At 37.8% G+C, this 23,353-nt stretch overlaps 2 protein-coding genes across 6 annotated transcripts in view; one reads left to right on the forward strand and one right to left on the reverse strand.

Annotated features, from left to right (window-relative positions):
• The window catches only part of RPGRIP1L (RPGRIP1 like), an 84,257-nt gene extending 65,830 nt beyond the window's left edge, over window positions 1-18,427 (reverse strand). The window contains exons 1-6 of the mRNA XM_016142383.2: window positions 18,347-18,427; window positions 15,627-15,718; window positions 13,878-14,019; window positions 10,416-10,714; window positions 7,162-7,264; window positions 5,805-5,948 (exon numbers count right to left, since the gene is read on the reverse strand). Of these exons, the coding sequence (XP_015997869.2) occupies window positions 5,805-5,948; window positions 7,162-7,264; window positions 10,416-10,714; window positions 13,878-14,019; window positions 15,627-15,711 (773 nt within the window). The 5' untranslated portion in view covers window positions 15,712-15,718; window positions 18,347-18,427. The remainder of the gene's footprint in view (window positions 1-5,804; window positions 5,949-7,161; window positions 7,265-10,415; window positions 10,715-13,877; window positions 14,020-15,626; window positions 15,719-18,346) is intronic.
• A 238-nt stretch (window positions 18,428-18,665) lies between these two features.
• FTO (FTO alpha-ketoglutarate dependent dioxygenase) overlaps window positions 18,666-23,353 on the forward strand; it is a 310,416-nt gene continuing 305,728 nt past the window's right edge. For all 5 annotated transcript variants that reach the window (XM_016142382.2, XM_036231278.1, XM_036231279.1 and 2 more), the window contains exon 1: window positions 18,666-18,755. In XM_016142382.2, coding sequence (XP_015997868.2) covers window positions 18,711-18,755 — 45 coding nt within the window. In that variant the 5' untranslated portion in view covers window positions 18,666-18,710. The remainder of the gene's footprint in view (window positions 18,756-23,353) is intronic.

Raw genomic sequence — 23,353 nt, forward strand, 5'->3', positions numbered from 1 at the left:
AATAAACTCTGAAAAAGGAATTTCTAATGGAAGCCTTGAAAACACTTGACTCCAGCTTTGCTACTGGGTGCCATAATAAATCCAGAAACCTAAAACCTCAGATACACTGCAGAAGGAAAATCTTTCAGTGGAGCTATGTAATGTATAGTCTAATATGAAAGCTTAAGAGGCAAAACTCTCTGCTCCAGTGAGTTTCTTCTCCTTCATTTCCCAGGCACACAGCTCCCCCACCCCACCCCCAACCCCTACTGACATTTCATTCTTTGCTGCAGTAAGGATTATGAATGCTAAAAAAAGACTCTTGGTTTTTTTTTTTTTTTTTTTTTTTTGAGGCAAAAATGTTATAGTATTTAACACCATTTAGAGGAGTAAGCTTTAGAGTACAGAAGCTAGGCTATGAGATTCTGGAAAGTAGTCAGGTCAAATGTTTATGAGGAAGAATAGAGAGGCTCTTTTTGAGTAATAGTTTTAGGCTGTCTAAATTTGGAGGACAAAGAAAAAAACCTTAGGATTAAAAAAAAAAAGAAAACCTCTACAGTTAAAAAAAAAAAAACAGTGGCAGACATTCTGTCAGTGCATTGTTGAAAGAGATGTAGGTCATTCATAGCTCTTATTAGGGACACGCAGATAACAGCCACTAGCAAGACACCCCTTCTGAAGAGGATTACAGAAGGTCGCTAGTGAATTAAATGGAATAAGCTTCACTAAAAGCGTGGAGGGAAGTCTATCTGAAAGGTAATGGTTTTGCTCAAAATTGCTACTTGAAAATAATGCTCCTTGATTTAAGACTGCATAGAGGGAAAATTTTTGTCTGTGTATGTTTATTTGCCTCTAGATCATATCTTTCTTTTGGTATTGGGTCAACATATAAATCAGAACTCAGTATGTTCTTCCTCTCAACGCCGGCAAGGGATGGCGGGGGACATGTATATAATCAAACTCTTCTGAAAATGGGGCGGGTATACTCCCAAGGACTGGGTGGGGAGAGGAAGAACCCAAATCCTGACTCATCTCCAAAAGGGGTCCATTTTGAAGATCAAGTTTAATGGATTCCAATTAGTAATGGGAAACTGAGAATTATAGTCAATTTATTAAAAAAGTCCAACGGGAAATGTAGATTTATTGGTGATTCAGTTGCAAAAATAAACTAAAGGTCTTGTACTGTTTTTACTTTTTGATAGAATTACACTAAGTCAGGAACAACCCAGGTTATTTCACGATTATCAGAAGCGATGATTGGTATGATATCATTTTCGATAAATAAAAAAAAAAGTTAATTAAATTAATAAACAGTGCTTATTCGGTAGACGAAATCTTCCAGAAGCACGAAGTCTCTAGGAATGAAAGTGGCTGTCTTTTGAAGGGCAGGGAGCCACTTATCGCGCTGACCTTCGCTCCCCAGCTGAGAGAGTGAACTGAGGCGGAGAGGGCTCTGATCTGGCCCGCGTCCGTGAGTGAGGGAGCCGGCGCTCAGACCCAGTTCCGAGAGAGAAATTCCTGCTGCCCTCCTGGGCTGCTCCCTCCCCCGGAGACGCCCCCGGGCTCTGGCTTTCCCTCCACTCTGATGCATGTACACACCAACATGTTATTTACTATTAATTATGACAACTGCTGTGGTTTATGTAAAGTGCTACGAAAACATGTCAAGCTGCTATCACAGAAAATCTTATGTAATACTAATAATAAAAAGCACAGGGATAAAATATGGTATTTGAGTGATGCTTCTTACTGGGCGCATTTTACGGTATTCATAACAACAGTAAGAGCTTAGTGAATATAATTTTTTAAAAAAGACAGATCGCCTCCTTGTGTAATAATAACGTTTGCATGGTTATCCCTGCCCCGAGTTACCCTTCCACCCGAGAACCAGATGTGCCCTCTAAATTAGGGGGTTGGGCAATCTGACAAATCCGAATTGAGGGACATTCTGTAAATAGCAATCAGGAGGCTGGGAAAGACTGGGGAATCACTTTAGAATAAAGGAAACCTAAAAGACATGACAGTTAAATACAATACACGAGCCTTGATTGGATACCAGATCGAAGCAAAGCAAAACGAAACAAAAACAGCTAATTAAACAAAACAGCCATAAAGGACATTATTGGGGCAGTAGGGACATTTGAATATGGACTGAGGATTCGATGATGCTCCTGCATCATTCACGGGTAGAGGTCCTGAACGTGATGGCTGCACTGCCGCTATATAGGAGGACGTCCCTGTTCCTAGAGGACACTGAGAAGGGTCCGCAGGGGGAAGTGACATACACACTTGACTCTCAGACACGCGAGGGGGGTGGGGAAAGGAGGGAGAAGGCGAAGGGCCCGCCGAGGACCACGCAGGACGCGGAACAGGCTCGCGTCACTTACAAATATGCAAAGGGGTGAAAGGCATGTGAGTGTTCACACTACTGTTCTTACAACTTTTCTGGAGGTTTGCAATTTTTCAGAAAGAAATGTTAGGGAGGAACGTAAGGGTCCTGTATCTGCGCAGAGAGGAAAGATGGAGCCCCCCAAGCCAAGCTTCCCTCTGTCGGAAAAGGCCTGCATGAGGGTTTGACAGTTGCTGTCAACCAGAGGGAAAAGGGCAGGTCAGAATGTCTGAAACGTTTACAGCTTAAATTTCCACCATGAAGACATTACAGCACTTAACATGATTTTTAATTAAGAAGGTAAACACCCTAACATATACTTAAAAAAAAACATGGTACAAACTACTTACACATTTGGTAAGAGTATAAATATTTTTGGAGTTGAAAAAGTCAATAAAAGCTAAAATCATTTTGATTTTAATGTTCATGTACATGTGTTCACTGGTTACTGCTTTGCATTTAATTTAAGACGGCCTTTTTAATAAGCAGAAAATGTGCATTTTTATATTGTTTAAATTTTAATATGGATTTTTGTTCAAAACAACACAGACATTCAGGCTACTTGTAAATGATACAAGATTTTTTGCTAATGAGGCATTATGTAGAACATATGCAAAAATCACAACTCGGTCTTCCAAAATAGACCACAATAACAGGAAAAAACATGATTTTAATAAAAAAGAGCAGCACTGGGTTTTCACTTCAAAGCAATTAAGGGCTTTGGATAACCAAAAGGGTATGTCAACCCGATGCCAAACCAAACTGGTCTATTAAACACATACTATGAAGAGTTTCTATAATATTCTATGAAAAGGCTCTTTGCCATAAATATCAAGCACTGTACTCTGAAGATTACAACTATGTTAGGTTCATGTTTGAGAACAAGGAGTCCAACATCCAGATCAGACTTCTAGAATTTCAAATCTGAAATAACGTATCCGTGAAAGACAAGTTTAAATATGTTTTCCATTTCTGTGATTTTTCTCTACAGTAAATTATACTAAGTTTTATATTCTCCCCAACATCTTTTTCAAAAGTTTTCCATTAGTCTCAAAAAAAACTGCTGTTACACATAAAACTTTGAGCTATGTGTAAACATATAAGAAAAAAAAAAAAAAGACCTAAAGCCCCTTACTTGAAGCCATTTCTTCAGTTTTCAACAACTGTATTTCAAGAAACAATATGCCATTCACTACAGGTACACTTCCTCCTAAGCAAATAACATACAATTTTCAATGTTATAAAATCAGTGAGGTAGAGTACAAATTGGTTTATTTCCTTGAGCTCTGAAGCAAAAATGCCTTTACCTGTAATTCTTATCTTATCTCTACTTCTAATTTTTGATGTGCGCAAAAAACAACCATGGCATATACACAGAGTGAATGCTGTGGAGTGAATAATACAGGCCCCTTAGTTTTTGAAGTAAACTCTTCTGTGCGTCTATGCTGGTGTCTCTGGCTGACCATATTTACAGCAGAAAATGCGTACAGCTGACTGTTACTGTTCCCTGTGCTGTTCTAGTCTCAGGATTGAAGGACGTTTGGATTTCCCTCTCAATTAACATCGAGCGCTCTAGTTCCCAGATGATCACTTCCCCCTTGGAAGAAGGGATGGCACACACAGTGCCCATGCCGCCCTGTGGGGGCTTCAGAAGTGCCAGGGAGGAAACGAAGCTGATAGGGATGGGCTCCAAGGCGGGGCTTGGCCGAAGGGTACAATTCTTATATACAGATAATTTCTTAAATACGCCCGTGGGCAATTTGCTAAGATCACCGTATTGGCTCTTGAGGTCTGGTCCTTCAGCAGTTTCTCAAAGGAGCCATTTCTTGGATTTCCAAGAAGGCCAAGTCTACATCAGTTCTTCCTAGGGGAGCATGGTAACCCCTAGGTATTTTAGCTGGTTTCAAGCCACGGTTCAAATTACATTCCCTAAATAAACACATAATTCTCAAAAATATTCATGTTTCTTTTGCCCTGCACTAAGAAGCATATGTAAATGTCACTAAATATATAGAATTTCATTACATAATTTAATTTTACACATAACTTTTTAGGAACAGAAATTATTGGAGATAATACCAATGTTTTAAATCTCTGAAATATAAAGTTTTTCATATACTTTTAGCCCACTTTATTTTTTTTTAACTATTCGCACATTATACATCATTTCGTAGCTTTTTCAAATATTACCAAGTCAGGTTAATTTGTTAAAGGAGAATTAAACTCTGAATCTGAAATGAAAAACTAGAAAAATCACACCTGATTTCTCTAAATGAGAACTTAGCCATATAAGCATAATATTACATAAACTGGAAAGGGGAAAAACAAATAGAGGCTCTAAGTGTGGCATAAAGAAACATTCGAAGAGATAAATAAAAGAGATATAACAATCATATCTAACGTGTACACCTCAGCTGGACTCCAGTTCAAACGAACCATAGACACGCATCTGCCTAATATACTGGTTCTTAGATAATATCAAGGAACTGCCCTTAACTTTGTTAGGTGCGATAATGGCATGGTGGTTACATTAAAAGAAAATTCCTCATCAGGCAGAGATATCTAGTGAGGTATTTACAGGTGAGATGACAGGGTACCTGGCTGGGGCTCCGTAACTGAAGGAAGCAGAGGAAGGGACGGACGGAATAACGTCGCGAACACACTGAGACTGTTGACGCGGGGTGGTGGGTACGTGGGCGTTCAATATACTGCTCTCTCTACTTTTAGGTATGCTCGGTCCAAAAAAAAAAAAGAACATCAAGAAAAAAGAAAAGAAATGAAAAGAGAAAAGCCATAAAGAGAAGAAAACAGCTCAAGAAAAAATATGTTGGAAGCATAATGTGGAAGGAGACAGAAAAGGCTTTCGGAACGAAATAATAACAAAGGAGGATGGGAAAGAAAATATCGCACGTTATAAAACGTCAAATATGAGGCGGCGGCAAGGAGACTAATAAAGGGCCCCTCTTTCCTCCGTAATAACCAAGAGATTTTCACACAAACTTTGAACACTGGGAGAGGCGACACCTTCTTGGAATAAAAAAATTGGTACCACTTTTTGAAATTTACTACCTTTTAAAGTTGAAAAAAGCTTAAGGCTGGACTTATTCACAAGGTACGCCACCAGCTGAGTCCTTGCCATACGTATTTCTTTTGGTAGATACAGTTAAATAGTGTCAGAACTTTCTATGGTCTTGGTAAATGGGGCTGATGAGTGGTGTCAGCAAGATGAGGCAGAGCAGGTCAGGGACACGGCCCCCAGCCTGGAACGTTGGTGGCAGTTAACAGGTCTAGAGCAGGCTTACACGAAGAAGGTTAAGTCAAAACTGTAATCCTAGTCTATTTTAAAATAGACTAGACTTATCCTTCCGTGGCACATTATAAAGTATTTTAAACTAATTCCGACCCTATCAAAGTGATATAGGAAGTCTGAACGTACCTTTGATCTGTAGCCTGCTGTTCACGAAGCTGAAGAATAGATAACTCAATTTCATTTTCTTTTCTCCGCAACTGAGTTTTCAGGATATCAGCCAACTGCTCTAACTCTTCTATTTGGCCTCTTTGTGACTCAATGACATTTTCTCTGAAATAAAGAATCTTTACATTAATTTGTAGTTTGAGGGAATAGCTTTGGTATTTAAGATCAGCACAAAGAAAGTTAAAAATTTTAGCTTAAGTGCCTCTGCACACAGGCACGTAGAAGGAGCTTAATGGGATGATCTAAAGGTACACACGCAGCAATTCAAGATAACCTTTTTATAAGATGACGTCCCAGACAGTGGATCGCACTTGGGTTCAATTCAATGTGTAAGTATTTAGTGGTCACTCCGCAGTCTGGTCTTCTGCAGCTAATTCATGTCCCTTTGCTCTTTCCTATGCAGAGCCACCCATATCACCCCAATCAACCCTTCAGAAAGAGATGGCAAAAATTTCGCGAAACTTAATTTAGCGGTCTCTAGCACATATTTACCTCCGCCCTGTCTGAAGGCATCCCAGTGTAAGGACCTGGCTTTTAGCTGACTGACTGGTTAACGAGACTAGGTCTAGTCCTTGAGTTTTATCCTCTCACAGTATAATCATTACTGTAACTGGTATTTAAAATATTCAAACGAAAAAACTTCAAGCCCATATTATTTGTAAACAACTATATAAAGTGTGATATTATTTGCCTCATGTTTTCTTTCCTCATTTGGAACTGCCACTTTTTGATGATCCAGGTGAAGAACTGTAGACAAGGTGGAACCTTATCTTCATTTGTGTGACTCACAGACACTGAAACCATGAGGCTTTGATTAACTGGAAAAGTCAGTCAAACGTGGCAGAAGTAACTTTTTTGAAACCATAGTATGATGAAGAATGCAGTACTGCAGAATTATAGTGAAACAAAATCTGAAATCCATATGTATTTGATAACTCCAAACTTTTAAGCCACTCCCTCCAATTTTTTTATTTAACCACAAAAAGGCTAATTCAGGATTAAAAAAAAAATACCTGTAATTTTTCTGAGAATGAAAATGTTGCTTCTAAAAGCTTATACTATTTTAAATGAATAGACTTTGAGCCATCCCTTTGGGGGGAAATTATAATAAAGAGGACTACTCTATAAATCCTTTCATTGATTCAGTTGGGTAAGTTGTTCATCTTCCTCATTTTAATGGAAATGTGTTTAATAATATATTCTTACCCCACAGATCTCACTATTTTGTAATGGAGCAAATTTTGTTTAAAATAAAGAGAAGGATCCAAAAAAAAAAAAATCAATAAAGTTCTAAAATGACCACAAAAAGAATACATACAAATTTCTTATTTCTCCTCTGGCTTCTTCAAGTAAACTATTGCCATATTTTGTAACCGTGGGTTGTACCATTTCTGCTTCATCTGCATCTTGGAATCTAATACCTAGAAATAAATTAATAAGATTACAGAAGTTAGAAAAGAGGACTCTTGATTTGCTATCATACGGATATCTGTAATATAATAAAATGACTTAAGTACTGAGAGATATATACTAATGGTACCGAGAATTAGAAATACATCGCCAAAGGAACGATTAGATCTCAGCCACCACTGGGGATTAAATAAAACACAGCAGAAAGCGTAGCCCATTTAACAACTATTATGGAAACCAAACTGCCTAGAAATAATTCGATTCAACTTAGATTTAAAACTCCTGAAGTAATTTCTGAAAGAATCAAAGTCTTCAGTTCAGGTCTTTACAATATAATGTATAGTATGAAAGCAAGGGTTTCAAAAACTTGCCTTTAGTATTTTTGATAATGGTTTTTTGATATTTAAGTTAGTCGTTCACATTCCTTGACCTTATATTTTGTACCTTATCTTCATTTATGTGACTCATAGATACTTTAAGTCAAAATGTTTCCTGTACTTTGATTCCACATCTCAATAGAAAATCCGCATTTAAACAAAGATAATTTGAGGAGGGATCATCAGTAAGATTTCTTTGAATAAAACAGTTTGCTGCTGCATTTAAAACTTTTCTTATGAAACTAGTTATATGCAATTTTATAAGCCTGGTACTATTAAAAATGAGACATACTTTTAATTATACGCATTACTTTATATGCGATAATTAAATTATTAGAGTTTAAGGTGAATAAAATGACAAAATAAGTTATTAGAGTTTAAGGTAGATAAATTATGATGAACAATTTAGTTTTTAATGGAGCACAGTTCCAGACACAAAGGTACAAAATAAATTCCTTCTCTTTAGAAAAGTTTAGTTTTAAAAAAATGTGATTTTTAATTAGAATAAAACTATTTCCAAAATTTTCACATCTATTGCTGTAATCCACACTAAAGAACGGAAAAGCCTCTGCCTAAAACATTATAATGGCTTACTGCATTAAAATTTCCTAATTACATTATTTAGGCAGTAATGCTAATTCTTAAGCATCTCCTCCATAAATCATGGAAAACTAAACATCACTAGTGGAATGAAAAAAAAAAAACACTTTTACTCAAAATATATCTTAAAAGCTTATAGTCTCCTCATGGTGATTTGCCAGTGATTATATTTTAAAACATATACACTTCATAAAAATCTTTCTTCCTCACAATAAGAATTGTTTCTACATTATACCAATCACGACTTAAGCTGGTACTTGCCTCCTCTGTCCTGATGAGACAGAAACGGAATGATAACATTGGTACAGTGGCTTGAGGGGAAGGCTGCTTGTGGCCAGAGAGGCTTGCCGCAGGCTGAGCTATCTCAGACAAGCCTGGCCCATGTCCCAGCCCCAAAGGTGGGACTGAAGGGTTATCGAGGCCACTAAAGCACCAACCTGGATAATTATGCCTCAGGTTTACTCAGAAAGATAGCGGCTGAGACAGTACTCACTCATCATTCTTTAATGCTTTGTTCAGCTTCTATGTCTTGGACTCTATTGATTATTGAAAGAGTTCTGAATTACGGAGTGTGAACACAAGGAGCGATCTAAGCTGTGGAGTCAGAGTTTCACAAGACTGCCGGCTCAAATAAACTCTAAGAAAACTCTAGGGAGCAACTTCCATCAAACTCTTCTAATTCAACAGCAATTCACAGCACTAGATTAGCTTGCTGTGGTAATCTAAAATTTGGGCCTCTGTTCACTTAGGATGAAAGACCCTGCAGACCTTAGAGATCACCTCACCCTGCTGCAGTCACGGATGACAAAACTAAGGTTCGGAGAGGACAGGTGGCTTTTCAAAGGCGAAACGCATTGCTGTGGTGCTGCCGTCCCCTGACCCTTTTCTTCTCGTCTGGTGTTATCACTCCATTTTACAGATGGGGACAGCGAGGCCCTGGGAGGACGAGTCCTCTCTTCCACGTAAAAGGTTAATTAGCGGCAGAATGTATTTTCTCATGTATAATTCATCGCGATGGCTTTGGTTATATTCAAAGTCTCCTGCCAACCTCGCATAGCGAGGGGTAGCCACGCTCTTTCATCCTGCAGCTGCCTCCTGCCTGTGTGGGGGCCTTCCTGACTTCAAAGGCGCTCCGGCTAGGGAACAGGCAGTGTTAACGTTTTGGCTTGGAGAAAAAAAAATAGAACACGTTTTTCTCCCTTTCTGTTCATATGGTGTTTTCTTCTTCCTCAATAAATTGAGATAAAGATTTTACATCATTTTTTATATCCCTAAAAATGTTTGGTCTTGATGTGAATTCCAAACGAAGATCAATTAGAGCTAAAATTTTATTTCCTTCGCTAGTAGCTGAAACTAAAACATGTTACCTAAAACACTGACTGATTTTTGCTTCATTATAAATAAAATTTGTCTGTGGGTGGAGAGAATTGGGATTTTACTAGAAATATTTAGGTTCTTTCGATATGGAAGATTCTCTATGCAACTGAATTGTTTTGTAACCTTGGTAGGTTTTAGGTGATTCATTTTCAAAATGAGGAAAGTGATCAGCTTATGATCATTTTTGGATAGGAGAGACCCTTATGGGCACTTGCTTAAACCCTTTTACATGTAAAGATAACTCAAGTTCAGAATGACTAGAAGATTTGTCCAAGATCACCAGATAGTAAGCAGAGGAGTAAGAACCCAACTTTTCAAACTCCTAGTTATGCGCACATTCCATGTCATGCTGTCTCCACAGGATGAGAAAGGTTTAAACAATTTTGCAAATGTTATCAAAGGTTTTTCTACAAAGAGCTTAAGCGTGATCATTCAAAACCAAAAGTGTGATCACATACAAGCAAAGTAGCTGGCTTCCCCATTTGCCGGAGTCAATGTGATTAGCTTCCATAATATAAAAAATCCTGCAAACTCAACTCATATTTTATGAAGTTTCATGCATGTCTCTTTTCAAGTAGAATGGTTATTTTCAGTGTTTTACTAAATTTTGAGTGTGATCTGGAGATTCTTAAATAAAATGATCTTCATGTGAACATTAACGATTTTATCAAAAAGTCAAGAAACTATTTTTTCCTTTTTAAAGACACTTAAAAACATGCAGACAGAAATGAAACTGTGTGTGTGTGTGTGTGTAAAATGACCTTTTAAAAAGACTTTAGTTTAGGATTTAATGGAAGCTTTATTTTACCTTTTCTGTGGCATTCCTTTAAGCCTGCATTTTCATTCGCTTTTCTACGCCCAGTGTTAACACGAGATTGTATATAATTGTATGGAGTTTGCCTGTGACCCTGGATTTGAAGTTGCTGTTTGGCTGCAATTAGTCTGTTTTTGAGGACTTCATTTTGTCTTTCAAGCTCATGAACTTTCTCTTGCAGCTGCTCAATCATTTCTTCCATTTCCACATCTCGTCCCAGCCGCTTGGGGCCGCCACCAACCCGCTCATATCTTTTCTTGTCATTAACTAGTCGTATTAACTTGGTGGCCATTCTAGGGAAATAATAAAAAGATGAAAAGGAATGTGAGAAGTCAGCATAAAATGCATTCTGTTGAAAGGAACATAATCACTGTGAAGACTTCAGTGCAGAACCTGAATAATAAATTTCAGGTTTTGATGTAACTATTACTGCCTGTGAAGAATCCTTTGATGATAATTGAAACCACTGGGCAACAATCTGCTTTATAGCACTGACAAATAACAGTTTCCTAAGGCTTATCATTTAAGGTTAGTAAAGAGAGGACACATATTTACTCCATATGTTCCTCAAATGCAATTTTTAACGCATGACCTTATGTAGGAATGCTGTATGCACTTAAATGTAGCTACAGATTGTGGATGTGGTGGGTTATATCTGCAAGCCACAGTAAGCTAAAACTTTGCAAAAGTGTGTTAAGCCTTTGCAGCATTTAGGTGATATATTGTTTTCGGTTTCTCCAGGATTAAGACATACTACAAATATAAAAGTGTTAGAATGTAGAGATACACACAATAAAAAGCGCAATGAAAAAGTCCAAAGAAACCAAAATGCACCATTAAAGCTTGCTTAGTGCTCAAGAAACATGAACGTTTAATGGCGGAAAATAGTTAGATGTGAAAGTATTATTTTAATGCCACCTTTAAGTTGAGACATAAATCGTGCTTTTGACATCTCAGGAGTTTATACTTCTGATTCTTTTAAGTTTTGATAAAAACTGGTTAGACAGAACAAAAGACAGAAAGGGCACATGGGGGTGATGTAATATACACGTACGGAAAACATGCCTGGCAGTGAATGGAAAAATCTTGGCAGGACAAGAAAGAAAAGGTGGCTTTGATGAGAGACACAAGTTCAAGACTTTACAAAATTGGTCGCACATCTTCAATAGCTGATTCTAGTTTATAGTGAATCTATTTTTATAAAGACCCAGACAGGAGATTGAAAATAAAAACTCACTTCATTTTTCTTTAAACGGGTTTCGCTTTATTTTAGCATGGTTATGGACAGAAGCTTTTACTTAAGAGAACAAAAGTGAAATAAAAAAAAAAATCCTTAATAGCTTTGGGATGTCACAGAACAACCTTTTCTTGCCCTAAGCAGAGTCCTCTGTAAAAGCGGTAGTAATACATGTCTCTCTACACTTCTGGCTCCTCTGGCCTCCAGCATGTGGCATCGGGGAGAGCTATGCAGAACATAATCAGTTAAGATTGTTTTCTCTTTCCCTTGAGGCACATCCATTAAACATGCTTTATAAGGGATAGAGCATAATAAAAACCAAGATCCAAGAGTACTACAAACACCCTAGTAAAATAATCAATGGATTAGTTCCTTTTCCACCTAACCGGGAGAATGATGGATCAGTGGGGAATCTGGGCAGGTATCACAGCCAAACAGAGACACACACTCTTCCTAGGCCTTAAATGAGTGTAGGATCCTGAGCCCCACGCCACTGGCTTATCCATAGAAATATGGTAGCCAACTAAGTGAGACGTCAACCTGAATATCTGAATCTTCTGTTACAGAAGAGATTTGGACACTGATTGTGATTACATTCAAAAGAAAGATACAGATTTGATACAAAAAAGCAGTCAAAATCTAGAGAAAAATAAATGACCTCAAATTTTAAGGCAAAGAAAGCACATCATCGATAGACTGCCTTTAAATTCCTTCAAAGATGTTCAAGTAAACTTTGTCAAGAATCATAGATTGTGTCTCTTTCTCCGGTAATAGCAAAAAAATGTCACGTTTGATTTCATTATTGCATGATTTTAAAAACTCGTCAAGTGATCTCTGGAGTACTTACTTATAAATGTGGCTTATCAAATCTACATTGATAGCGAGGTAAATGATATTACTTACATCTTAAGGATAAATTTAGAGGCAGTTCTACTCAGGTATCTAGGTAGGGTCAGTGGTGTGAAATTGAGGAGTTTAGAGCTTTGGGTCACCGTGGTCATTAGATCACCACTGTCAAGTCTGAGGAAAATAAAATCCCGGGAGGTTAAACGGTTTGAACACACTATAGGCTGGTGGAGAGAGATAATAGGACACATACACACAACTTGACTCCGAGCCCAGTTCTTTTTCCATTAAACTACATGGCTTATTAAGTTGTTTTATATTTTCTGGCTAGGACAAATTACTAATGAGGTCAAGGCTGTGAATTCAATTCTTTTACTGACCAATTAGGCTAACAAAGAAAAAAGAATTGTTTTGTGGTTATAGGCAACATCCCTCATTCTGACAGGCTGACATGTGTGTCACTGGTCAGAAGAGAAATCAGGCAAGTGAGTCATATGCCTTGAAAAAAAGACATCATGACTCAAGGACCAACTCAGAGTAAAAGCCCCGCACACAGCTGGTCAGTAGGTCATTAAAATAAAGTCCACAGAGTAAAACTAAACTAGAATCACCCCTTTAGGATAAATTCTAAGCAGAAAAAACCCTATCTTCTTTCTTGGAAGTCTCATCTTTTCATTAAAGCTAGAACGTGAATATGAATACAGACCCGTTCATGATTCTAGATGTGAATGCACGTTTTTGTTTTTAATGCCACCTGTTCAGAAGATAGTCATAGTCTTTCTGAAGAAGAAAAAATTAAATAGCTATTCTTAAGAAATCATCTCTGCGGAAAATTTTGCACATAAATCAAGAGTGACGATGTTTTTTCAGAAATAGCTGAGACTCTTTGAAATAAATATAGATTCTAGCCTAACTCAAGCAAAGTTAAATATGTTCCAGATATTGAAGTAATGTTTTCATTAGTAAACCCTAAATTTTAAGGAAACATGCGTTCTAACAAGTTAAACTAGCTAATTACTTTTTAAAACTTTCATTTTAAAATCAAGACATTTAAAAACAGATGCTTTGGCCATTTGCTTATTAAACTGTAAATGTTAAACCGAAAGTTATTTATAGATATGATACACTCATGGCACTTAGCTATTAGTTCTTTCTTTCAAATAGCAACTTCAGACATGAGAAACACTCACAGTCATTTTGGTTTATTATTCTAGTTTGTAAGAGTTTCCATTTTTAAAAATTGTATTTATTTACAACCTGCCTCGTTCCAAAGAAAGAGTCAAGGTGGGGTTTTCAATTAAGTATATAAAAAAAGCATATCTTCCAAACTTTACAGAGTCAGGGAAAAAAAGCTAAAAGCTTTTTATCATAACCTTTTAATTTTATCCTCTTGCTTGCGGGCATGCTGTTTAAGCAAAATGTTCTCATCATGCAGACGCAAAAATCTGTCTTCCAGCTCCTCACGACTGATACGTGACACTGCCTGGCGTGACTTCACTGTCCGTGTTGAAGTTTCTGCAAAAAAGGCGAGGTAATTAACGGTGGGGTTACTTCCAATAGTCTCTAAAAATGATAACTGTTCATCTCTATATAAAGTCTGATGCACTCATCTCAGACTTTTTTCTTTGTGACTGACAATTAAGATTGCTTTAGAATATGTTATAGCATTGCTCACACTGGAGGTGAAGATTAAAAACTTTACTATTAATACTTTACATACAACAGGAAGGATTTGAACAAAAGCGGTATCTACTCAAAAATATATTCAAATAACTGCTCTTTAAGAATGTCAGCTGACACTGTGATTCGATAAAAACTTTTTTCAATTTACATTCTGACTGTTGAAAAAACTAAAAGTCTACGTATCGGAAAGTATTATTATTTATTTTTTTTTTTGCAAAGGCAAGAGTTATAACAATAATTTGGTGAAACAATATGATTGTGATTTTTCTGAGCTATGAGTGTTGAGTAATAGAAAATAAACTATAAAATTTGTAAGACCAAACTAAAAAAAAAAAATTCACAGATTATTAATAAGCTACCTTAAGTATTATTAAAGAACTTTTATACCTTTTAGCAAGTGCATGATATTTTTACTTAAGCTTAAATTTGGTATTTTTCATATCATTGCAAAGTAGGTAGAGTTTCAAAAATCCTCCAAAAGAAAAAAAGAACAAATGAACCAAGATTAAAGCTTTATTTACTGAGAGGAGGAATTAAATTTAGGGTACCAAATCCCAATAAAGAACTTTGCACACTTACAATGTATTTGTATTTGCATTCTTCATACTCTGCCAAAAATCGAAATTAAAGCTTATACATACTTTTAACATAAAAGCTATACAAATTTATCTTTTTCAATGGACAAGTCACTGACCACCTTCCCGTGGCAGTTCAAGGTGGCCACTCGCATCATTCCTGATTAGCAGGTGTACGAAGATGTCTCAGTGGAATACATTTTACACCACAGCCTTCTCAATGACAAATGCCATGGCATGACAGTGTGGCCAGCACATAGCACAGGCAAATAAAAATATAGCTAGCTCTACACTCTAAATTGCTCCTTAATGAGGTGCTTTTCTTTCTTGATTTGAAAGTGCTTTTTAGCTCTATAGCAACCGCTAGATATAAGAGGATAAAGAAAACCTTTAATGTATATTAATTTGATAAAACAAACTCAATATTGCTTGAATAAACAAACCATTTTAAGATACTCTACTTGAAAGACAAAAAATTTTAAATATGGCATTTCCTCCCATATAAAATTTAAACATAAAGAAACATTTTAATGGTGAATGTGATTTAAGCCAGGCAATTTGGTTTGGAGGCTTGATACTCTCTGTAGTTTCTACTGATGTGTGGAATTTTAAAAAGATGATTTATAACAATTCTTTATCAGAACAGAGGGGGATTTTACATTTTCTATGAGCTGTTGATAATTGATGCACGCAGTAAAATACCATATGTTGTTCTACACACTACATCTTCTTGTTTAGTCCAATCAAGAGCTATATAGTTACTTAAATGGCTTCGTTTGTATGAATATCAAAAATACTTTAAATTAAAAGTAAAGAAGTTACTGATCAAAGTTCATAACTATAATAAATAACAGCTGGCCATACCTTGTAACCCTCCCATTCCACAGAAGTTTAGACCTATATCTTTCACAGGCAGGTCTCCTGCAGTCTCATCGGCTGGACCAGACATGGCCTATCTGTGGAGAAAAGAAAATTCAAATAAAATCTTTCCAAGTTATAACATTAACTATGCAATGGAATGAACCAAATAAAATGAATAAGGCACTAGAACTTTAATGGACATCTTATTGCCCACATGTGTAGCTTTAGGAAGATGAAAGTTTCTATTTTAAAAGTAATACTACATTCAATCTTGGAGACAGTGTTCCTTTCAACAGTATATTTCCTATAGTTTGCTTAGGAAATGAGGTAAGATTATCATTCTTCCTTCTCTCTTTTTCTTATCCTCTGGGGCGGGTGGCGGGGGCGGACCTCACTCAAATTTAAGAAATACCTTCTTTCTACCTCCTACCCTTTTTCTGCCTCCAAAAGGAAGCAGATATCTCAGAAAAAACTCAAGTCAGGAACTTGATTCAAATGATTGTTATGTTACTTACTAGCTGGTCAAGTCACCTAATCTCACTGAGTTTCAGTTCCTTAATTTAAAAATGGAAAAAAAAATAATACCTATTTCACGATGATTATAAGGGTATGTGAGATGGTACATTAAAAGCATTTAGTAGATTTGTCTGGGAGGTCAGTATTACTTGAATATTAATTGTCAGCTTGGTGCACAAACAAACGGGCAGTTCTTCTAAGTGTTGTGAAAGAGGTTTTATAAATACACCAGCTGAGTTTTTGTTCTGTCCTGCGTTTGTTGCCATGAGGTCTAAGTCTCAGGGCTTCCTACTTCAACATACAAGATGTCCAGCCAATTCTGGCATTTTTAGATAATTTCACTTCTTTACAGAGATGCAGGACAGTTTTTGTATATGAATGTGAGTGGTTCATGCAATGTCCAGTATGTCAATTAAAATTTTTTTTTTCATTTTGATCTTCCCAGCAAACCAAATGCAAACTGCCGATTAAAATGCCCTGACACAGAGGTTCTCAATCTCTAGAATGTTGGTTCTAGAATGCGAAGTCCAAGAGAGTGGCAAGCTTATTTGTCTCGTTCAGCTCTGTATTCTCAGAGACTGGCACAGAGCTGGGCACATAGCAGGGATTCACTCAATAGTTGTTAAATGAATGAATGGAGTCCATGGGGCATCAGGGTCTGTGGACCCAGAGATGGTTAACAAAATCTTATATGCCCATGTGTCTATGCAATACCTTTTAGAGAGAGGGTTAATAACTTTTATTGCAACTCATCAAAGGTTGAAAACTACTGCATTTTGTTGTGATATAAAACAGTTCACAGATATATGCCTGGGTGGTCATCTTCTTTTGGAAACAGTGCTATAGAAACAGTCAATTTCAGGAACCAAATTATCAAGAAGTTTAAACACAGGACACTTGTAAAAAGGGTAACTTTTCCATGACAGAGTATATAGTAGCTTTTATAATGGTAACAATAGTGATGATGATGATGGTGTTAACAGTTACTGCTTACTCAAATGTGCCAGGCACTTTTCTAAGTGCTCTACATACATGAAATACTTAAATATCTCACAATATCCTTGAGCGTTTGTTCCTCAAATGAGTCCTACTTTACCAATGAAGAAACTGAGACACAATTTAGGTAACTTGCCCGAGGCAACACCTCTCAGAAGCAGTTGTCTTGTTATAGTTTTGATTGTCACTACTGGGAAGTGGGGGGTGTTACTGGTATCTATAAGTCAGAGAGGATGCTAAACACCCCACCGAGCACTGGAACCACAACGAAGGATTATCTGGCCAAAAATGTTAATGAGGGTGAGAAACCCACCTCATGCTATCCCTCTTTGCTCACCATTCTGCATTCACACTGTTGTCTTTTAGGTTCGAACTCATGCTATCCCTCTTTGCTCACCATTCTGCATTCACACTGTTGTCTTTTAGGTTCAAAGCCACAGCATCCTTGTCTTGCTCAAGGCCTTTGCTGGCTCCTTATACCTTGGGGCTCAGCTCAAATGTCACTTCCTCAGAGAGGCCTTCCCTGATTATGTTACTTTTTCTCCCAATTTCATCACTGTTAATCTCTGTTATAGCAATCACCTCTACTTGAATTTTTTTTGTTTACTAGTTCATTACTAGTTTGTCTTCACTAATAACGTATAATTAAGCACCTTGAGATGGGTTTCTGTCCTTTTCACAGCTGGTCGGGCACAATGTGGGCACCAACATTAATATTTATTGAATAAATGAATATTTGGCAGTGAAATTGAAATGGTAAACAAAGTTCCCCGCCTTTATGTAGTTATTAGGCAATGGGATAATAAGATGATCAACAGATAATTACAAATAATTAAGCCAACAGCAGGCCATTCAGGAGGTTTAAGGGTGTACCAACCAATTCCTAACCCGGGTCAAATAAGCGAACTGTGCTTATATCACCTTCTGCTTGAATAAGGACTTGGACAAACACTGCAATTAGCATCAACTCTCACCAGCCAGGGTTTAGGTCTGGGATATAAAGTCTCACGCCAGCGCCGGCCCTTGGGGTATAGGGCCGGCTGTGATTCAGGCCCGAGGGTGTGAGGTGTCTCGTGCTGGGCTACTTTTTCACGCGAGCAGAACTCCAGGGCCTTCTCCAAGCCGTTAGAGCAGACCCCAAGACCCCGTCCGGTGCTGCAGGTAGGGGGTGGGCCACCTCCATCCCGCTCTGCTCCCCCCGGAGTACTCACCGCCACTCTCTCCCCGCAGCTAGCTAACCGTTGCTATAGCGCCGACGGCGTATCTGCGGCTGGCCGAGGGAAGCATGGGAAAAACATGGCAGGCCCCGTGGCCTCCTGGGAAATGTAGTTGTCTTCGGGCCGCCCGGCCCGCCTGCTCGCTGCGTAGCGGGCTACGCTCGGCCAGCTGTCGGACCTGGGAAAGTCTAGCGCGCCACGTCTCCGCCGTGCATCCTGGGAGTGGTAGTTCTCGCGGCTCTGGGGGAGAATGGCGTTGGACGGAAGCAGGATGCCGAGAGAACTACACGTAGGAGGCGGGGTCCCGAGCGAGGGAAACTACAAGAGTAGCCTTGGCGAAGGAGGCTGTAGCGGCAGCATGAAGCGGACCCCGACCACCGAGGAACGGGAACGCGAAGCTAAGGTATGTGGGGCTCCCCGGAGTCGGGGATCTTTCGTGCACTGGGAGCTGGGGGCAGGGAACCAGAAGGGTTTGGCTGGATGCGAGCGGACGCACGGGCTTAAGCCAAGGCGCGAAGGGGCCTTGTCAGCAAGGGAGCCAGAGACACTGGGGTTATAAATTTCATGCTGCTCCGGATGCAGGCCTAGTCCCTTTGGATCAACTCACAGATGAGAAGACACTCATTTACTAGTTCTGCTTCTGCACCTAATTCCTTGGGTAAATTTGTAGCTACCCTCGTGCCTCAGTTTACCGGACTCTCAGATAACTGTGATCATACCAGCTGTGCTTTCTCTTTGGTAATGATTTCTGAGGGCCGAGATCAAGTTTAGGTGAAGTACCTGTGCGCTCAGGTGTGTTTATTTGGAACAGTTGGCTCAGTGGCCAGCTGATGGGCTCTACGTCTTCAGCACAGCGGATACGAAAATCTACTACGATTATATTATCTCCTTTTGGGGTTCAGCCTCTGGTAGTTGCCATTCCATGGGATGAAAATAATAATAGCAATAGCGATTTTTAAGAATATATCATTTATTACATGTCAGGCTCTGCATTAAGTTCATGATATTTATATTATCTCATATTCTTACCACAGCAGATTGCAAGATAGATATTATACAGATGGAGTATCAACAGTCCTGTCTTACAGATGAAGACTTGAGGCTCAGAAGAATTGAGCGTTTTCCTTTCGTTCCCCAAATCAAGTCCTATTTATTTGTCTAAATATATTGGTAATCTGTCCATCTTTTTTTCCATCTCCACCCCCTTGGACCAAGCTACCATCATCTCTGATGGGTTATTACAATACTCTCCTTATTGCTTTACACTCACTCTACACCCTAATATGTTGTCCTCTTTCCCTCCTCCCACATAGAGTCTCTTCTTCACACTGTGGAGCGTGATCTTTTCAAAATGCAAATCTAATCATGTCCGTTTCCTTCCTCCTCTGCCAATCACTTGTTTAAAAATCTTCCATGACTTTCTGTTGATCTTAGGATAAAGACAAAACTTCACATGGCCTACAGTGTCCTGCATGGTGTGGACTCTACTTACTTCTGCAGTCTCATTGGATGTGACACTTTGCTCAGCCCATCAGCCACTTTGGCCTAATTTAAAGTCCTTCTTTTTGTTAATTCAAGGGTTCCCCTGCTTGGGGTGTTCTGTTCAAGAACAAGAGGCGGTCATCTTTCAATAGTTTTATTTATTTGCAGCAAGTAGATGGGATTCACATCTAAAGCTCCCTCTCTCTGGAGGGAGGCTTAGCCATTGGTCTTATATACTATTAGGTTAATTACATGTTGATTTCTTCTTTGCAGATGGCTAAACTTACTTGGATTTGGTTAATTACCTGTGGATTTCCTCTTTGCATAATGTTGAGTTCCTGATCAAGCTTATCCAGTTATAGCTGCATCTGTAAGATACTGTGCTATATGTTTAGCAAGAATAACATTTACTCAGAACTGCCCAAAAGAACAGCCCAAACCCAACGTATCTAACAATTCCTTCTGGAGATCTTTCATTCCTCATTCTTGAGGGAATGGAGCGAAGGGTCACACTTCTGTAATGGCATCCTCCTTAATATGGATGGAGTACATCTTTGAGTTAGAGGAGTGAAATTCTCTAGCTGCCTGACTTATGGAAATCTTGGGGTCCCCTAGGTTCTGGGATTCCTGAGAACAGGAGTGCATAAAGAGACAAAATATAGAAAAAAACCATTAGGAGTAAGAGCAGACATGTTGGACGTCGCTTAATCTTGTAGCAGCTTGAAGTCAGATGGGTTCTCAGGAGTACTGTGGATCCTGTTCCTTTTTCTCACTGAGCGGTATAGCTGGCTTCACTTGAGACTGATGTATGCAGGAAGCTATATCTTGTAATTTAAGAAAAGAATGAGTTGTTAATAATACCACATGAAGAGCTGTCCATATAGGGTTCTGCTGATCTTGTGGGGAATCCTGATTTCCAGGTTTTTAAATATACCCAGTTCCCTAGGTTATATGGGTGTAGTTTAGTATCTGTCGGTGTGGGTAAAATCAGATTAGTGTATTTATTTAAGTTTTCAGTTACCTTTCCTAAGTGGATACCAACAATCAGAAGTAAGATTATAGCTGTGAGGGGTCCTAGGAATGGGACAAACCAAGTTATGTTGGGGAGGACTGGTTTTACTGAGTTCTTCCTGCCAACTCCTATATCATCCCCATGATTGAAACCTCTCCAGCGGTTGTAAATCCTTTTCCTCTTTTAACATTGTGTGTAAGGCAGTTCCTCTGGTATGGCGGCTTTTCTATTTTAAAGAAGCTCCATTTATATTATTGTTTATATTTTCCCTTTTTTGATCAGTCTCTTTCCTGGAAAGCATTCCTGATCAGTTATCAGGAAGCAGCACTGATCAGTTATTGAAAGCATCATTGGTCCTCCATCGTCAGGTGCTCATTTTGAGTATGTCATGCCACTGTCGGTCCCTTGTCGCCAGGAAGGCTCATTCCCAATATATCACATCCCACAGGAGAGAAAATAGTTCTTTCTTTAGGAGGCTTAGACAACGAGAAGCAGAGCACAGGAAGGCTTTATTGTCATGTTTCTTTAAGAGTAGGGCCTGGGTTATATTTAATTCTAACTCATATTTAATTCTAACTTCATTTTGTTAGAGGTGTTTTATCCGAGTACGACACGAGGTATTAACAACAGAGCAAACCCCACCTTGCTTAGCTAGAATGTTTTCAAGAGCATTTCTGTTGTCCAGGAATGCTGTGGTGGGCATTCTGATACCTGTCCAAGGGAACGTGTGCTTAAGTATCTGTAGTTTCTTGGGGTTTCTTATGTGAAAAATGTATGGACCTTAGTAAGCATTTCAAAACATCGAGCAACCATCATCAGTGATGTCTTTATAACATCGAGCTATGCAAAACAAAGATTTATCATAGCAAAAATTTTTATAATAGCAAACAAAATGTTAAGTTCAGTTTGAAGAACAGATCTGAACCAACAGGCAATACCTGTGGACAGTTAGCCAAAGATAATAAATAACCATAAGGTGTTAGTGGGCACTGTGTTTAATCGTTTGGCTTCTGCTGATTCTGGTACCTTTATTGGGGCTGACATCACCAATAAAGGTGATAACATCACCAATAAATTTCCAAGAGTTAATACCTTTAAATTTAGTCACACATAGATTAGTTAAGAGTACCCAAAGTTTTATGTTTTAGAGTATCAGAGTATCCTCCGTGAATTTCTCTAAGATGAAACATCTTTGTAGAAACATTTTTGTTAAAGCATCTGAGTGGAACAGTAATTGTCTGTAAATGACGAAAGACTTAAAAATGGCCATGGTTAGAGTTCCTTCCCATGCGTCTTGAGATCCCTCCTCAATGAACCTTTTGGGGTATGCAGGGACTTTCTGTAACTTACACATATGTTTCCGATTTTGTTCTATCTTTTCTCTCATTCTGAAAGAATCATTTTATTCTGGGATAAAATTATTTTCTTTTTCTCTACCAATAAAACCCACGTTTTTTATATCCTTATCATTTATTTTCTATTCCTTCAACAAAAGTGTATCTCTGTTTCCCATACCTTTTTCTACCAAAAAATATACAGCCTATTCTAAATACAATTAAAGGTTTAGCATCATTTATTTGACAATGTTTCCCGTGTGATTTAACATATAAAATCGGCCTAATTTAATTTCCTCCTTTTTTAAAGAGAGGAAACAAATCTTTGAGGCATTTCGGGGATCCAGCTGAAAAACTCCAAAGTTCTTAAAAAAAATCAAAGGTCGAGAAAATGACTCCTTAAATTTTGAATCTTGGAAAGTCTGTCAAACATATCAAAAGTTTTAAAACATTTGTGTATATAAAATCATAGGTAACAATACTTAAAAGTTATTCATTTAACCAAAGTGACAGATTTTTCAGGCAAATACAGAAAGTCAAGTAGTTGTTAAAATTTTAGCTTTTCCAATATTAAGGTTAATAATTGATAAAGACCTGATGATAAAGAGTATACCATTGCTTTCTCTATAATCTGTCCTTAAAAGCATACCAGTAATACTGGAGACATAACATTTAGTTTGCCTGTAAGTACACCATTGATACTAAAGCTTAATTTCTTAAAAAAAAAACCTTTATAATAATTTAGTTTCAGCTTGCTTCACATAAGAGGCAAAATAATTCTTTTTTTCCTATTTTTTATTCTGCATTTTAACCCTTATAAACCTTAATTTTAGTGACAACCAAAAGTAAAATTTGTGAATCATTTTATAACCTCTAGAAATTATAGGCTCTTTGGCAAATATATTTTATAATTTTTAGAAACATGTATTTCCTTAATATAGCATAAGACATTTTTATTAACAGACCTAAATGTCTTTAGTTTCTCTATTAAAAAGCCAAAAGCAGGTATATAGTCCTGAACTTATTTTTGTAAACACAGTTAAAATCTAAAAACCTTAAATCAGTTTTCATATTAAATAATGTCCTATATCATGTGATCCTAAAATGCATGTTGAATTTCTTAATTTATGTAAGGGCTTAATTTCTTTAAGTCAGAGCTCTTTTTATATATAA

The sequence above is a fragment of the Rousettus aegyptiacus genome, unplaced genomic scaffold (genome assembly GCF_014176215.1).
Source record: "Rousettus aegyptiacus isolate mRouAeg1 unplaced genomic scaffold, mRouAeg1.p scaffold_m13_p_14, whole genome shotgun sequence".
NCBI lineage: Eukaryota > Metazoa > Chordata > Mammalia > Chiroptera > Pteropodidae > Rousettus > Rousettus aegyptiacus.